The sequence below is a fragment of the Ochotona curzoniae genome, unplaced genomic scaffold, assembly GCF_017591425.1.
Source record: "Ochotona curzoniae isolate NIBS_2020 unplaced genomic scaffold, NIBS_Ocur_1.0 contig_3622, whole genome shotgun sequence".
In the NCBI taxonomy this organism is placed as follows: Eukaryota; Metazoa; Chordata; class Mammalia; order Lagomorpha; family Ochotonidae; genus Ochotona; species Ochotona curzoniae.
Window position 1 is genome coordinate 21,285,474 of NW_024465926.1, and position 17,873 is coordinate 21,303,346.

Consider the following 17,873-nt stretch of genomic DNA (forward strand, 5'->3'; position numbering starts at 1 on the left):
AGTTGCCGGCTCCTAGGGCGGCTGTGGGGGAGGCCTCTGAGGGGCCACGTCCTGCCCTCAGCAGCCACGCTGCTGAACCCACCCTCGGCGGCGCTGGTGAGAGCTCCAGGTTACTTCACATTCTCACAAATACTTGTGATTTCCTCTTTTTAATTTTTAATAAATCTGCTTATTTGAAAAGCAGAGTTTAGAGAGCAAGCGTGAGCAAGCTTCCATCTACTGGTTCACTCTCAAACTGGCTGCAGTTGGAGCTGGGCCAGCTTGAAGCCAGGAGCTTCTTCAGAGTCTCATGTGAGTTCAGGGGCCCAAAGACTTGAGCCAACTTCTACTACTCTCCCAGTTACATTAGCAGGGAGCTGGATCTGAAGTGGAATAGTTGGGACTCAAACTGTCACCCACATGGGATGCTGACATTGCAGGCAGTGGCTTTATGTGCTATGCCACAGCACTGCCAAACCAGCCCTTCTCCCCTAAGGATTTATTTATTTGTGTATTTGTTTATTTTGAAAAAGGCAGAGTAACAGAGAGAGAAACACACTAAAAGGTCTGCTTTCCTCTGGTTTGCTCTCCAAAAGAGTGGACCAGGCGAATTCAGAGCCTGGAATGCCATCTGAGTCTTCCACAAAGGTGGTAGGGGCTCAAGCACTTGAAGTTACCTGCTGCCTTCCCAGGCACATTAGCAAAAGCTGGATCTGAAGTAGAATAGCTGGGACTTGAACCTGCATTCAGAAAGAGGGTGCTGGTGTCACAAGAAGAGTACTAATCCACCCTTTCCTGCAGGCATTCCAGCAGGTGTACAGTGTGTCTGATGTGATAGGTTTTGTTAGGTTCCTGAGTGATAATTCTCAGGAATAATTTTTTGGGGATAAAAGATATATCATAAAATTTACCACTCTTTTTCAAAAGATTTATTTGAAAGAACCACAGAAAGAGGGACATATACACACCTGCACAGAGAAGTCTTCACCTGCTGAGTCATTCCTCAGATGGCCATAGTGGCTGGGGCTGGGCCAGGCTGAAGCCAGGAGCCAGGCGCGGAGGCAGTGGGGGCTCATTAGCAGGTAGCTGGATCCAAAGTGGAATACTGGGACATGAATCAGTGCCTCTGTGGAATGCCAGCATTGCAGACAGTGGCAGCTTTACCCACTGTGCCACACTGCTGGCCCAGTTGAAGTTTATAGGTCAGTGGCATGAAATAAGATCATATCCTTGTGGTTGTGCAACCTTGACCTCCCTGCGTGTCCAAGACTTGTTACCTTCCCTAACTGAAATGCTGAACCCCTTCTGCAGAAGTTCCTCATCCTGGTCTCCCCTGGCCCTCAGCCCCAACAGTTCTGACTGTTACTTCTCAGAACACAAACCTGTTAGCTCTGTCTGGTTAGTTTGAGTGCTTTCTCTTCTTTTCTTTTCTTCTCTTTTCTTTTCCTTTTTTTTCTTTTCTTTTCTTTTCTTTTCTTTTCTTTTCTTTTCTTTTCTTTTCTTTTCTTTTCTTTTCTTTTCTTTTCTTAGCATTTTTAGCTATGAGGCTGGTTCTGAGCATCGATTTCCCCGTGCCTCAAAACTTTTGATTATATTTGTTTTGGCTTTCTTTTGTCTCAGTATTTTCTAATTTCCCAGTGTTTTTCTTTTTTTGCAACTGCTGTCTGCCATGGATTGAGGGAGAACCTCATTGTTCGGGCATTGTCTTGGTTTGTTTTACTTTGTAACTTTGGTACTAGAGTGGGAGTAGCACTGCGTGAGGGTAATGGAGGCAGATTCATCTGAATGTGTGGGCGAAGCTGGTCTGCTGGCTGTCTGGCAGCAGGTGCTCACTGGCCAGTTGTTGCCATAGTGACACCTTTCACAGGGGCCAGTGAATCTTCAGTTGCACTCAGGAGTCATGTAGAGCAGCAGTAGTTCTCCAAATAAATAGCATTAAAATTGTGAGGAAAAAATATTTTCTCTGAAGTTTGCTTTTTCAGTTGTCTAGCTTTTTTACATATATAGACAAATATCTCTGATTGAACTCGTGTTTGAGTTTCAGCTGCTGTTATCTGCTGTCTTGAAATAAAATTGGATTTGTTTATGAAAAAGTGTGTCATTGTCAGCATAGCATTGTTAGAGGGCCAGGAGCGTGTAGATTTGTAGTGCTGTGATAGAAGGGTGTTCCATAAGGGAAAGTAGACTTTCAAAAAATGCAGTACTTTAGTCAACCAGATGACCAGAAACAGGGATTACAGGTAGTTTAACATTTCAAAATGTGATAGACTTGGTCACACACACACACACAATTATGTGATTTTGGAACGATTGTCCTACTCTTCAGATACAGAGATAGGAAAAAGTAGCTTCATCCTGGCTTCTGGGCAAGTTGTTACCTGAAGTATCATTTACAAACAAAAGACATAGGGCAGCATGCTTGTTGAAAAAAGTGGGTGCATAGTAGCGAGAATGGTGACTTAGCAAGCTAAGCCTCTACTCACAGCACTGGCATCACATATATGCAAGATTTATAGAAAGAAAGAGATAGAGATCCCCTGTCTGCTGGTTTACTCCCCAAGAGGATGTGACTACTGGAGCTGAGCTGATCCAAAACCAAGAGCTAGGAGCTTATTGCAAGTCTCCCACATGGGTGCAAGATCCCAAGATCTTGGGCCCTGCTCCTCTGCTTTCCTAGGCCACAAGCAGGGAGCTGAATGGGAAGTGGAGCAGCAAGGACACAAACCAGTGGCCACATGGGGTGCCAGCCCTTGGAGGTGGAGGATAAGCCAGTAGAGAATCATTGCACCAGATAAATAAATCTTGAGAGAAAGAGAGGGAAGGAAGGAGAGGGAGGGAGAGAGAGAGAATTATATGGATGGTTGTAGAAAAGTGAGTTAGGAGAGGAGCTCTAGTGAGCACATAAAATCTTTGAAGTCAAAGTTTTGAACATGAAAGCAAGGTTAACATCATATCACAAGTCAGTTAAGGCGGCCTAAAGAGAAGAGCATTGGAGCAGAGGGCTCAAAGATAGGAAAGGACAGGCTGTCAGAAGATTCAGCCATGTGGACTCTTAAGCCAAATAAAGTTGGGAATAAAAATGGCGGGCTATGCTTTTTCAAAGAGGTCATTCCCAGGAGCTTGGTAGATAGCTACAGATGATGAAGAATGTTCTAGCAGAGCATGCTGGAAGTATCTGAGTATTCACTCAGGTACAGCAAAGAAGTAAGGTCTACAAGTGTTTCTCAGCACTTGAACTTCATGGGGAGTAGACAAAGTAAAATTGGAGCACATTTGCTATGTGCAGAGTATTTTGGGTGAATTGGCACAAACTGTGCTGTGGAACCACTGAGAATGCTCATGTGTTTCATTTTGGACTTTTTGATAGTTCCTGTCTCCGTTCCTGGCTAGAACAAGACACCTCCTGTCCAACATGCAGAATGTCTCTCAACATCGCTGACAACAGTCGTGTCAGGGAAGACCAGCAAGGCGAGAACCTGGATGAGAATTTGGTGCCTGTAGCAGCAGCTGAAGGCAGACCTCGCTTAAACCAGCACAATCACTTCTTCCACTTCGATGGTTAGTTTGGGTTTTACTTCCAGAACTGTACTCAAGGGGCTTTCTCTTCAAAAGGGGATGCAGTTTTGTTCATTATAAATATCTTGTCCACACCAGTTTAATATTATATTTCAATTTAATTGGAAGTATTCAGGATGGATGGGGAGATGCCTGAGTAGGTAGGGAGGCAGATAGGAGGAACAGAGGGATTATTCTATGTGAGACATTTTGTTACGGACATTTGGGTCTGTGTAAGTGGAGTGGGAGTCGATATCTCCTCAAGGAGCATGCTCAGTTAGTAAAATAATTAACCTTGGGTAGTAATTTACTGCACTCGTGTGGTATTGAGCATATAGAAAAAGCATCATTGAATAGCCTTCTAGTGAGTACCAGATGCAGAATCTGAGAGAGAAGCCTGTTGCTTTTTCCATAAAATAGAAGTGTTCTGCCCCCAAGTATTGTTGAAAGAAATTGTAATAGAATACATATTTAAAATTCTAAGGCAACAGACATTCCATCAGGGACCAGTATCCTTCTGGACATTAATTACTTTGAGCTGCTGATTTTCGTCCATTCCAGTACTACTGGAATTCCTGAGTTCTTGATTCTGATTACTCCTGTGAAACAGTATTCCCACAATTCTGTTGGGAAGAGTGCTGTTCAGGTTGGCATTTCTGAAGATGGGGTGCTGTGGGAGTAGTAGCTGGCGGGAGACATCCCTGAGAGCACCCCAGAGCACTGGCTTTCTGGCTGTTAATTAAGGCCCTCTGACATTTAGTAGCAGATCTTAAAAGCAGATGCCTGTTATACAGTGTGTTACTTTAGAACGTATCATTATTAAAAATTCAAAATCAACTTTTTTTCTCCCAGTTAAGTATATGAAACATCCATTTTCTTATAATGGGCACATTTCGGTTGGCTAGGCCTTGCGATGGCCACAAGCCTCTGTTGTGGGCAGATGTGCAGGAGCCATCTGCAACTGGTACTCGGCTGTGGTCTGTGCTCCGCCTTGCTTGGGAGAAGAGCATCAGCAGCCAGCTTTCTGGGTGCCTTCATTCTGAAAATCAGTGCTGTTGAACACCTTGAAAATGATTTTGGATCATTAAACCAAGATTTTTTTTTTACTTGAAAAACAGTGACAGGGAAAAAGAGAGAGATCTTCCATTTGTTGGTTCACTCCCGATATGCCAAGCTGAAGCCAGGTACCTGTAACTTCTAGAGCTCCTGCATGCCTGTCAGGACCCCAGGCACCTGAGCTGCAATCTTGTGCTTTTGGGATGCTCTAACAGGAAGCTGGGTCAGAAGTGGAAGAGCCAGGACTCCAACCAGGCACTCTAGAATGGGAAGTGGATGTGCCAACTGCTGGCTGAATCGATTCAGCCATTTTATCTGCCCCCAGACCAAGATCTTTTTTTTTTTTTCTTTTTTTTAAAGATTTATTTTTATTATTTTTTCATTGGAAAGGCGGATATACAGAGAGGAGAGACAGAGAGGAAGATCTTCCGTCCGATGATTCACTCCCCAAGTGAGCACAACGGGCCGATACTATGCCGATCCAAAGCCAGGAGCCTCTTCCGGGTCTCCCACGTGGGTGCAGGTTCCCAAAGCTTTGGGCCATCCTCGACTGCTTTCCCAGGCCACAGGCAGGGAGCTGGAAGGGAAGCAGGGCTGCCGGGATTAGAACCGGCGCCCATATGGGATCCCGGGCGTGCAAGGTGAGGACCTTTAACCACTTGCGCCACCGCGCCGGGCCCCAGACCAAGATCTTTAAGTTAGATTATTAAGGAGAAAATACATCATAAAAGTAGTTGTGGAAATGAGTAGTAGTTTCTGTTTAGTTTGAATGAGAGAAACAGAAACTCACCTGTCATTGGAGGCATGGAGACCTCTTCCTTCTGTTCTGTGGAGAGGGGATTGGAGGGTAAGTCAGGAGCCCTTGGGAAGAGGAAGACAGGTGACAAAATGGCTGCACATCATAATTAAGCTTGACCTTGTGTAAGTCACCCAGTTATCTGGTGTGATCAGGGACCATGGTAATGAGGGCCACATTTCTGAAGAGAAGAAAATAAAAACAGGCAGGACCCTGTGGGGAGACCACTAACCCACGGGAGACACTTGGCACCCACGGTCTTGCAGGAAGTCCGTCCTCCATATGCCTGCCACTGTTACGGAGGGCTGGCACTAGATGACGCGGGGGCAGTGTCTGGTCTCTAAAATGTGTGCTGGCGTCGCCTCTGTTTTAGGGTCCCGGATTGCGAGCTGGCTGCCGAGCTTCTCAGTCGAAGTGATGCACACCACCAACATTCTTGGCATCGCGCAGGCAAGCAACTCCCAGCTGAACGCCATGGTAAGGCCCACCGACCGCTCTAAGACGGCTGGTGCTGGGGAGGGAGTGAAAGGCTGCAGACAGGTTTAGTGTGTGTGAACCTTGTTGATTTTACTCTTCCTGGCAGGATAGCAAGATATTTAAAGGTCACTGTGGTCATGTAAATTCCCGTGCTTTAAGTTTTGAAGCCATTTGGAAGGCAGCTTCATTTTCCCTCTGTGGCAGATCAGCTCACCTGTGAGCACCCCAAGGCTCGTTCTCTGCTGCAGCCCACCTTGAGACGCTCCTGGAGTTTGCCCAGAATATTTTGGGGACAATGATTGACTGGAGTGAACCAAGTGTTTCTTATTTAAAATGACATGAGGCTTACCAGTTGAGGTTTTGATTCCCTGTCCTCACTAACTACTCAGAAATAAGGAATTGTGTTTGAGTGTGTGTGCTTACGTATATTGAGATGTTGAGGCATATTGTTGACTCAAGGATATTGTTCAGATATTTTGTCCAAAGATGTGTGCTTTTTTTTTTTTTTAAGATTTATTTATTTTTTCTATTGGAAAGTTATATATACAAAGAGGAAGATCTTCCATTCAGTGATTCACTCCCCAAGTGACTGAAATGGCCAGAGCTGAGCCGATCTGAAGCCAGGAGCCAGGAGCTTCTTCCGGGTCTCCCATGCAGGTGCACGGTCCCATGTCTTTGGGCCATTCTCAACTGCTTTCCCAGGCCACAGGCAGGGAGCTGAATGGGAAGTGGGGTTACCAGAATATGAACTGGTGCCCATATGAAATCCCAGTGCATTCAAGGCGAGGACTTCAGCTGCTAGGCTACCATACTTAGCCCAAGATGTGTGCTTTTTACAATGGTGGAGAAGCTTGTTTCACTACTTTTGAAATCTGCAGTTTATTGTTAGCAATAAGCACAGGAGTCTAGAAATATAAGCTGCCTTAATCTACTTGGACTGGGGTCTCTAGCTGATAATTCAGAGGTCATTCATTAATTCATTTGTTCTTTACTGAATTTGAATGTATTTACTGTACATAGCCGCTCAGGTCACCAGTAGGCAGGAGCCCCCAGACCTGGGACTAGGCTGCAGGCTTGCTGGACTGCCCGTGTCTCAGTACTCCTCGGGCTCTCTGGTGAGGCATGAGGGCAGGCGTCTCCCTGCTAGACGGCTAGAGTTGGCTGGGGCAGGCTGTTTCCCTTGCCCAGTCCAAGTAGGTGGACAACATGGTGGAAGGTTAGACTCTGGTTAGCTGGTTTTACCTGGGGGCTGACCCTTGTTAAGCAGAGCAGAGAGATCTGGAAATTTTAAATGGTTCCTTTTTCTCCTTCCCCGCTGGAAGCCTGAGTGTTCATTGCAGGGACCTGGTATAGCTCCTGGGCCACTGGGAGTGAGTTTCCACTGCCTGGAGCTGTCAGCTCTGCACCTTCACCCGTTTGCCAGTCGCAACCTGGGCCTTCCCCTGCAGTCGGAAGCTTCTTTGGAATATGAATGGTAGTGGTCTCTGAAGACACAGGGTCCAGTGGTTTGGAATAAATAGAAAAGTTGACAAAAAGAAGGAAGTCTTTGAGTGGAGGATGGGGCTGGAGCTGTAGCAGGAGCGGGGTTGCTGTTGGTGGGCACAGGTGGATGGAGCTGCAGACTCATATTTTGTGACTTGGTTTACAAAGTGGGCAATGACTCTTAGCCATGAAGGTAAAGCAAGCAGAGATGAATGGGTACAGACAACATGGTGAGCACAGAACAGTGGAATGTTATGCAGTCTTAAAGAAGGAGCCCTATCATAGGCTCAGGTATGGTAAACCTTTAGGATGCTGTTTCACATGAGATAAGCCAGTCCCACTAACGGATACTGTTAGATTCCGGATAGGAGGTGCCTGACCTAGGAAACCAGAATACTGGTGGAGCAGGACTGGAGGAAGAAGGCAGCTGCTATTGAGTTGGGTACAGGCTTTCCATGGTGCAGCTGATACATCTCTCACCACAATGTACTTTAAGTTAATACACCATGCCCTCAAAGACAGTTGCAATGGTAAAATCTACTGGCTTTTGGCCAGCGTAAAAAAGGCAGCCACAACAGAAGTTACAGCTCCTACTTTTCCTGTGATCAGTGGAACGTAAAAGCAGCATGGTGGTGACAGGATGGCCTTAGAGGGCATCCGGCTCAGGGCAGGTTCTCTGGAGGTCTGGGGGGCAGGGCAGCTATGAAACTCTGCAGGTGGTCACCTACCCCCTAAGCATCAGATATAGTAGGCGGATGACCCTTCTGGGCCTGGGAGTTGAGTGTTTCCAGTTCTCTGGCAGACTCTTCCTCCTGTACTGTGATGGTTAATGTAATGGAACCATGTGGGTTGGTTTGTTGTTGTTTTTTAAGATCTATTATTTAACTTGCTGGAATTTTTGGTAGAAAAACTTTGGGCTCATGAAATGCATCTTGGGCATCATTCGAGAAACAGTGGAGAGGATATTTTGTTTGTTTGTTTGTTTAGATTTTTAAAGTCAGGGTTAGAGAGAGAGAAAGGGAAATTTCCATCCATTGGCTCACTCCCCAAATGACTACAGCGGCCAGAGCTGAGCAGATCTTGAGCCAGGAGCCAGGAGCCTCTTCTGAGTCTCCCATGTGGGTACAGGGTCCCAAGGCTTTGTGCCATCCTCTGCTGTTTTCCCAGGCTACAAGCAGGGAGCTAGATTGAAAGTGGAGCAATTGGGACATGAACCAATGCGCATATGGGACGCCAGTGCTGCAGGTGGAAGATCAGTTTGCTGTGCCACAGTGCCAGCCCCAGTAATCTGTATTCTTTATTGTCTCCCCTCCCCCTTCAAATTGTGATGTAATTTATGTACAATTAAAAAAAAAAAGTACTCTCTTTCATATCTAGTTCCACACAGACACATGTGTACCCCTTGCCATGATGAAGGTATAGAGAAGCTGCACTCCCCTTTCTCCTAAGTTCCGTGGGGCCCCTGGGACATTACTTCCTTCCCCTCAGCCCTAGCCCCTGGTAGACACTTACCAGTTTTTTGTCCTTCCGGTTTTGCCTGTACCAGATGATGTCATGCAGATGGAATCATGCAGTGAGATTTTTGAGTGCAGCTTCTTTCATTTAACATAATGTACTTGAGTTTTCTCGTGTGTGTATCAAATTTGTTCCTTTTAGGAATTCTGTCTTTAAGGAAAACGAATTTATATATCCACTTTTCAAGATGGAAGTGTTCTGCTTGACCCCGTTTGGCCTGCCACTGGCTCTCTGTGTTAAGTTGACTGTGAGATTGATGCTGTCCCCAGCTGTCTGTTGGGCATCCTGGAAAGATGATTGGAAGGGGATCTGCAGAGCAGAGGGGGTGTCCTCAGCTGCTGTCACGGCACAGCATCCCAGTCACTGGACGGGTCTGCCGTGCGCGTGGGCCTCAGTGAGCACCTGCTGGGAGTGACGGCTTGCCCTTTGTGTTTGATGTTCCTGCAGGCTCATCAGATCCAAGAGATGTTTCCCCAGGTTCCGTATCACCTGGTGCTGCAGGACCTCCAGCTGACACGCTCTGTTGAAATAACAACAGACAACATTCTAGAAGGACGGATTCAAGTCCCTTTTCCGACCCAGGTGAAGCTGGGGTTGTAAGCTTGGCAGGTGGATTCCATCTGCACAGAGGAGGCATACTGCGGACTAACTTTCCTAGTTACTAAACAGATCTCACTCGTGATATGATACAAATCAACTCCGTAAACTGTCCCTACATTATAAATGAGACTCCACTAAAGATGGGGACAGAGGTATTTGACTGACTTTTTGTTCAGCTGTAATCCTCAGATCGGCCTGCCCTGGCCAGTCTAGGAGCTCAGCATCAGCTGCTGCACAGGGGTTGGCAATCTTCTTCTATGACAAGGTGGATAGTAAATAGTTTAGGTTTTTCAGATCATTGTCTCTGTTGCAACTCAGACAAACGTGGCTAACACATAGGCACTTCAGAAAATTCATGGAAAAATAAAATTAAAAGATCAGTTTGCTTGGATGGAAAAAAATTTGAAATGTGTTTGTAGCTTTTTTTTTAAAGATTTATTTATTTTTGTTGGAAAGTCAGATATACAGAGAGGAGGAGAAACAGAGAAGAAGATCTTCCGTCCAATGGTTTACTCCCCAAGTGACCACAATGGCTGCAGCTGAGCCAATCCGAAGCCAGGAGCTCTTCCGGGTCTCCCATGCAGGTGCTAGGTCCCAAGGATTTGGGCCGTCCTCAACTGCTTTCCCAGGCCACAAGCTGAGATTAGAACCGGCACCCATATGGGATCCTGGTGTGTGCAAGGCGAGGACTTTAACCACTGTGCTATCGTGCCGGACCCATGTAGCTTTTTTATAATGCACGTTTTCCTTAACTTTTTTGAGATCGCCTGGTATGTGAATCCGTGAACAAAACTGTTCCAATAAAACTTTATTTGCAGAAATGGGAGGAAGAATGAATTTGACAGCAGGGCTGCCATCTGCAGGGCCCTTGTGATAGGAAATGATGCCGTCTGGCCCTGGTTGGCTTTGCACGCTGGTGTGATATTCCATTAGTCACAGTTCACATGTGCCATTTTTGACTTTCCTCTAAAAGTCTTTCACTTTCTTCTAAAAGATCTCCTGATCTGTTATATAACCTTTTTACTTTCTAAAAATGTATTTATTTGAGAGGCAGTGAGTGAAAGACCTTGCACCCATGACTTCACTCCCCCTATGCCATCAGGACTTGGGATTGGCCAAGCCTGGGAGCCCGGATCTAAGTCTAGGAATCCGCATGAGAGGCAGGGGTTTGAAGCCTTGGTCTCCTCTGCCTGCCAGGGTGCATGGTAGCCAGAAGCTGGAGCAGGGGCGTGGCCAGGGCTCAGGTCCAGGCATGCTGGTCTGTGAGGTGGGCATCCCAGTGGTGTCTTAACTGTAAACCAAATGCCAGCCCTCCCCACTTCTTTGATGAATACAAGTGATGTTAGCATAGATAATTTTCTGGCAGGACCAAGGAATTTTTATATGATCAACAATAATCTACCAAATATTTGATTTTAGTATGCAAAAGTATATGGAAGTCTATTCATAGGACTCAAACATGTGAGACTCTGAAGAGAGAATGAACAGGGCTTTGAATTCCAGTGGGCTAAAACAGGAAATGTGATTCCTTGGTCTGAGCAATCTGACCTGATTGACAGAAGGGTTTGTCAGCAGGAGGGGGCTGAAGATGGAGAAGCTGGAGATGGGTATTGGTGGGCACATTGCCACCATGGATGACTTAAGCTGCATCTGTCAGGCTACCACCTGGCTCCAGTGTCAGCCTTATTGTCCCTCCCCAGAGAAGGGCCATGGGCTGCCCCTGGAGGTGATAGTTACTTCATGTGATCAAAGTCCTCAGGCAGAGTAGAGGAATTAGGCAGCGGGGGGATAGAGGGGTAAGAATGAAAGGGGCACAGACTGCTACCCAGAGCTTCTGTAACATTGCCGAAAATGGGAGCGAGCACAAAGCCTAGTGGATAGGGTATCAGGAAGATGAGGCGTAGTTCTTGGTGCCAGCCCTAGAGCTGAGTGTCGGGCAGGGTGCATGGCTGTTGACATTACTGTCCGTGGTGTGAATCACTCCTGCTAGTTACTGCTGCTGCTGAGGCTCTCTGTCCAGCTGCGGGCTCTTTCTGCTGTTAGCCTTCATAGTAGTTTGATTTCTTTGATGCCCTAGGGAAGTTGTCATGTGTGCAAGGCACTGCAGCTTACCTTGTACTTGGGGGATCCCCCGCCCGCAACTGACTGCTTGGTCATCCTGTGTCTCTTTCAGCGGTCGGACAGCATGCGGCCTGCATTGACCAGTCCTGTGGAGAGACCAAACAGTGACCTGGACGAGGGCGAAGTTTCCACTCAGGTGAGAGCCACACACCAGGGAGAGAGCACCTGGGCTGTGGAGGAGGCGTGTGGTCCTTACATGTGTGGGACATGTGACAAGAGTACAGAAAACCAGGTGCTAGGTTCATCTCCAAAGCTGGTTGGTTTTTGTTTTTTTTTTCACATTTTTACTTATTTGAGTTCTGATCTGCTGGCATCTTCCCTAAGTGCTTCCAACTGCCAGGGCTGAATCTGGCCAGAGCTAGGAGCCTGGACTCCCATCAGGGTCTCCCATGTGGGTGGTAGGGACCCAGGCATTACCTGGTGCCTCTCCAGGTATTCATTAACAGGATGTTGGAGTAGGAAGTGGAGCCAGCTTGAATCCACGCCACTTTGATTTGTGATGCAGATTCCTCAAGTGGTGGTTTAACTTACTGTGCCCAATGACCTTTTCCTGTGTCCTTAAAGGTTAAAAAATGAAGCTCTGTCATGATGTAGCCTGTAACCCACTGCCTGGTGACTGCTGTCATGTCCTGGATAGAAAGGGCTTATGCTGCCCTAGGCCAGTCCTGCCACTGTGAGCTGGAAGTAGCTGGGCCCAGGACTGACAGGGAGAATGGACCCATGCAAACCTGGCAAGGGCACCCTGGGCTGGCTGCGCATGCCCACTGTGCCCTCCTCCTAGAGGTCCTTCTGGGTGAAGTTATTTGTCAGCCTTAGACCGGTTTCCTCCTGCAGGCCACCCGCATGGTGCATGCTGCTGTCAGAGCCTGGCCCTCTGGTATGAAGTTGGAATCTGTTTTCTGGATTGCCTGGTGTGCACAGGCCCCTGGCCCTGTGTTCATAGGCTTTAGAGAATACAGTTCTAACTCCACAGGCTCTTTCTGTAGAGCCTCCAGGGCATGGCTGAAGGCACAAAGGTGGCAGTGGGTGACAGACAACCTCACACACCAGCGAAACTGCCTGCTTCTCAGCCAGCCTAGAGGAAGGCAACTTGTTGAGCTGGCTGTCACCGATATGCTCCTAGGGGTGGGGCTTAAGGGCCTGGGGGTACCTTGATATAATCTTGACCTCCAGAGCCTGAGCCAAAACCAAGAAAGCATCGTGTATCTTAACGTATACAAGGAAATACATAGTCTGGTCTTTTTTTTTTTTTTTTTAAAGATTTATTTTATTTTTATTATTTTTTCATTGGAAAGGCGGATATACAGAGAGGAGAGACAGAAAGGAAGATCTTCTGTCCAATGATTCACTCCCCAAGTGAGCGCAACGGTTGATGCTATGCCAATCCGAAGCCAGGAGTCTCTTCCGGGTCTCTCACGCGGGTGCAGGGTCCCAAAGCTTTGGGCCGTCCTCAATTGCTTTCCCAGGCCACAGGCAGGGAGCTGGAAGGGAAGCGGGGCTGCCGGGATTAGAACCGGCCCCCATATGGGATCCCGGGCGTGCAAGGCGAGGACCTTAACCACTTGCGCCACCGCGCCGGGCCCCATAGTCTGGTCTTTTAAAAAAAAGATTTATTTTGTTTTTATTGCAAAGTCAAATATACAGAGAAGAGAGACAGTGAGGAAGATCTCCCATCCGATGATTCTCTCCCCAAGTGGCCACAACAGCCAGAGCTGAGCCAGTCCGAAGCCAGGAGCCAGGAGCCCGGAGCCCCTTCTGGGTTTCCCACACAGGTGCAGGGTCCCAAGGCTTTGGGCCGTCTTTGACTACTTTACGAGACCACAAACAGGAAGCTAGATGGGAAGCGAGAGCCACCGGAATTAGAACCAGCGCCCATATGGGATCCCGGTGTGTGCAAGGCAAAGACTTTAGCTGCTAGAGTACTGTGCTGGGCCCATCTAGTCTGTTTTTTTAAATTCTTAGCTTTTACCGACTTGACCCTGCTTTCAGAGTCCAGTGAGGTGGAGATTTGTGCAGTGATGTCAGCATCCCACATAGGCACTGGGTCACATGTCCTGGCTGTTCCACCTCTTATCCAGCTCTCTGCTAATGCGCCTGGGAAAGGAATGGAAGATTGCCCGAGTGTTTGGGGCCCTGCACACGCTTGAGAGATACAGATGAAGCTCTGGGGTGGAAATTTGGCACAACAGTTAAGCTTCCCTCTTGGTGGAGCTGGTATTGCAATGCATTTGGCTTTAGCCATCACCTGCAATGCTGGCATCCCATATGAGTACCAGTTCGAGTCCCAGCTACTCCATTTCTGATCCAGTTTCCTGCTAATATGCCTGGGAAGACAGCAGAGGATGGCTTGGGCCCCTGTTACTCACAGACCTACATAAGAGACCCTGATGGAGTTCCAGGCCCCCCGTCTTTGGCCTGGCACAGCACAGCCACCACCATTGAAACCTTTTAGAGGAGTGAACCAGCAAATGGAAAATCTTAGGATACCCATATCCAATACCAGACTGCCTGAGTTTGAGTCCTGCTCACTTTGACTGCAGCTTCCAGCTAATGAGTTCCCTGGGAGGCAGCAGGTGCTAGCTCAAGTGATTTGGTCCCTGCTACCTATGTAAGAGATCAGACTGAGTTCTGGGTTTCTAGCTTCTGCCTGGCCACGTTCCAGCTGTTACATGCATTTGGGGAGTGAACCAGTAGATGGAGAAATCTCTTTATTTTGTCTGTCTGCCTTTAAAATAAATAAAAATAGAAAAATGAAAAAGTTGTGACATGCTAATATCCAACCATATTTTAAAAATCTTTGGGCAATTTATAGAATCAAAATGCCCAGATTAGTGGTTAATTTTGTCTTTTAAGAAATTGTATGATTTTGGAAATGCTTGTATTATTTAGACTATTAAAGATTTTTCTGTTGCACCAACATTGAACACCTCTCATGGGAGCAGCCTGTCCTTGGGGAGCTCCTGCCCCCCTCTGCTTAAACCCGCACACAGGCTGAGGCCTGCCTGCCCAGCAGCGGCCCCCCCGCACACACAGGCCAGCCTGGCAGGGATGGAGGCCCGGGCCGGAGCAGACTCTGCTGAGGGAGGGCCTGTGCTCACAGTTACTTCCTTGTCTCTGTCATGTCCAGACAGAACGAGTGCCCCTGGACCTTGGTCCTCATCTGGAAGAGACGTTGGACATCAGTGAGGCCGACACAGAGCCCGGCGAGGCAGAGGACTTTGAGGCTCGTGGGAGCCGCTTCTCCAAGTCAGCCGACGAGAGACAGCGCATGTTAGTGCAGCGCAAGGACGACCTCCTCCAGCAGGCTCGGAAGTAAGTGGCTTTTGCAGCCCTGGTCGGCACAGGCCAATACAAACCCCAGGTGCTGAGGGTTGCTAGCCTCTAGACCCACTTCTGGTGGAACAGATAAAACATGGGACAGTTGTTACCTGCCTCCTGACATCTCTGATTTCATTGCTCTGGCAAAGCTTAGTCTGACTACATGTGTGCTGGGCTGGGCAGCCAGATGTCCCTGTGGACGACTTCAGACACCAGCATGGACAGCCGTCTGTGTCCCAGTATCCACTGTGTCCTGCATTTTAATGCTTAGAACCACTCTTACGGGTCTGCATTATTCGACCCATTTGGAAGACCTGTAGCAGAAGAAGCTGAGGCCTAGGAGTCAGCACTGGCCTGGGCCTGATGTCCAGGTCCCAAGGCACCCTTCTTGCCTAGTGACTAAACATGATTGTGAGTGCAGCCCTCCCATCTGGGCCACCACTGCAGCGGGCACGGCAGTCTATGAGAAGTTGTAAGGAGGTTTCTTTCAGTGCTGGGGGCCAGTGCCAGTGGGGTTCACTCAGGTTGGCTCTGTGTCCTGATGGTGTTGGCAGGGTGGGCTGGATAGCAGAGGGATTTGCCACCCATGCAGAGACATGGTCCCCTCTTCAGGGCTCCGTGGCCTTGTCGGCAGCTGCAGCCGAGGCAGCCTGCCTGTGCACCAGGGCCCGTCTTTCTTGTGACTGTGTTTGTTTTGTAGGCGCTTCCTAAACAAAAGCTCTGAAGAGGACACAGCTGCAGAGAGCTTTCTGGCCCCTGAAGTCCCGTCCTCTGACCCCGTGGCCCTGCGGCGGAGGATGCTGGCTGCTGCCGCCGAGCGAAGGCTCCAGAAGCAGCAGCCCTCCTAGCGCTGCCGCCATGCCATCCTCGGCCACCGCCTTCTGAGCCTGTGCCCGACCGGAAGAGGCCTGCCCAGTGCCGCCCGTCGCCATGGGCCCGACTGCATTGCCGCTGTACAAAGCATGTGGTCTTACTAGTGTTTGGACAGCTGACAGATTTAATCCTTCTTTGTAATACTTTCTATGTGACATTTCTCTGCCCCTTAAAAACACTGCACATTGTAACTGTAGGCACGATGTCTTCTGGCGTTGACTGGACTTCTTGGGGGTGGGGAAAGGTCAGGAGGAAGTGATCAACCCCCTGCCTGCCATATGGGCCTTCGTCGTCCTTTGCTCCCCATTGGGCAGGAAGCCGCCTGTTGTGGGCAGGCTGCAGGAGCAGCAGGGAAACGCACAGCATGAGCCGGCTTGGCATCACAGTCAGCAGCTGTCACAGTGAGGAGGCCTGGCCCTGGGCTCCTGGCCCCTGGAGCTCGCAGGTCATTTTGGGAAACTCCCGGGTTGGCTGCCTGGAGCGGAGGAGGGGCAGGCCCTGGTCTCCAGAGTGTGAGAAGGTGACTTTCTTCTGTCCCACCACATCGGGACTTGCTGAGCCCCGGTTCCCGGCTGGCTTTATTTCCGTTAACTCTGGTGCTCCCGCAAGTCCTAAGTGGACCTGTGTCCCTCTGCCCTCCGCATCCCGTGTCACTCTGAACATGGGACAGGGGGACACAGCAAGCTTCGATCAAGCACACTGGGCAATGCCAAAGCCTATGAGTTTGGTGTTTGGAGAAGGCATGGGCCTGGCTATGGGGGTGCATTTAGGAGGGCTTTCCTGAAGAACTAAGGATTCCTTTCTTCTCCAGAGCCCTTGATTCTAGTAACTTCTTTCCAGTTGTTTAGTGAGACCTAGAAAGGTGAAAAGTTGAATCCACACACCTTGGAGCAGACCCGGGTCTTGAATCTTTAATTTCCTCATGGCAGTTCTCGGATTTGAAACACACAATCATAGGTTACATAGTTCAGTTTTATGTCCCATTGGATTTTTTAATGTTTGAAAGCATAGTTCTATGGTAGTCCTTATGGGAAGAATCCAGTATTATCTAAAACGATTGGCAAAGTTAAATGTATTTTACATAACAAAGTTTTTAGAATGTTGACAATTGAGAAAAGGATGGTAGACAAATATTTAGGCAGGCGTAATTTATTTCAATAAATCTTTCAAAAGCCTTACCTTGAAATGCTGTTAGTATATCTCTTTGATTTTTAAGATTTTTTTTTTTGCTGAGAGCATAGCTGTTTGTTTTCATTGTAAAAGAATAATAATAATAAAAGGCAAACTCTTCTGGTGTGTTGTGTGTGGCTGGGAGAGAGGTAGCTGCTTTCACGGTGGTCAACACTGAATCTGATTTTGTAAGGACCACTTTGGCTAGGGGTCTTTGGAGTTGGGGGGTTGGATTTTCCTGGTATCTGATTAGAGGAAAGCAGAGCTGGGTTTTTCTTCCCCTCATGCTAGTATTTCAATTTTTAAAGTATCTTTCAAAAGGTAAGTGGGGAGAAGTGACCACTTTGCTTTCTCGGATTCTGTTGTTCTGTGTGTGGCACACCCGTTAGGGATGGACGCCACTAATCGCACATTCTGCCGCTGATGAAGTTGTAGAAGGGAAGCTGTTAGAGGGTGTGGGAACCATGAAGCACCACGCCGTGGCAGTGCTGGGGTGGGGGAAGGATGTTTTATGGGGCTTACAGTGACCAGGGAGTCTGCCCTGAAGTCTCCCAGGCTCCTGCTTGCAGCACTGAGATGCAGCTGGCATGGGCTGAGGGCAGAGGCAGTTGGTGGAGGGGGTGGGTTCCCTGCCCTTGTACTCCCTTTGTGTGTGTCCTTGTAGTGTGGGTTGTAGTTCTGTTTCTAAGAATTTTGAGGCTCTTATGGGTGCTGGTTTGTATGGGTGGAGTGCTGCATCCCTCTCGGTTTCCCACTGGGGCTGCTGTGGGAGAGGAGTCCCAGAGTGTGTATGTGAAATGGAGTCGTTATCACTCCGGAGGTGGGGAGAGCTGGCTCATGTTGGGGTCTGGAGCACTGTGCCCCACTCTGCTTGTTCTCATTTGGCCTTTCCCCTTCATGGTTGAAGAAAGATAAGGCGGCAAAGCAGCAT

General features: G+C 48.3%; 1 protein-coding gene across 2 annotated transcripts in view; it reads left to right on the plus strand.

The window, feature by feature from the left end:
* Nucleotides 1–16,950, plus strand: part of AMFR (autocrine motility factor receptor) — a 40,968-nt gene extending 24,018 nt beyond the window's left edge. For both annotated transcript variants that reach the window (XM_040982682.1, XM_040982683.1), the window contains exons 9-14: nt 3,347–3,537; nt 5,760–5,863; nt 9,308–9,442; nt 11,634–11,717; nt 14,709–14,893; nt 15,600–16,950. In XM_040982682.1, coding sequence (XP_040838616.1) covers nt 3,347–3,537; nt 5,760–5,863; nt 9,308–9,442; nt 11,634–11,717; nt 14,709–14,893; nt 15,600–15,747 — 847 coding nt within the window. In that variant the 3' untranslated portion in view covers nt 15,748–16,950. The remainder of the gene's footprint in view (nt 1–3,346; nt 3,538–5,759; nt 5,864–9,307; nt 9,443–11,633; nt 11,718–14,708; nt 14,894–15,599) is intronic.
* Nucleotides 16,951–17,873: the final 923 nt, after the last annotated feature.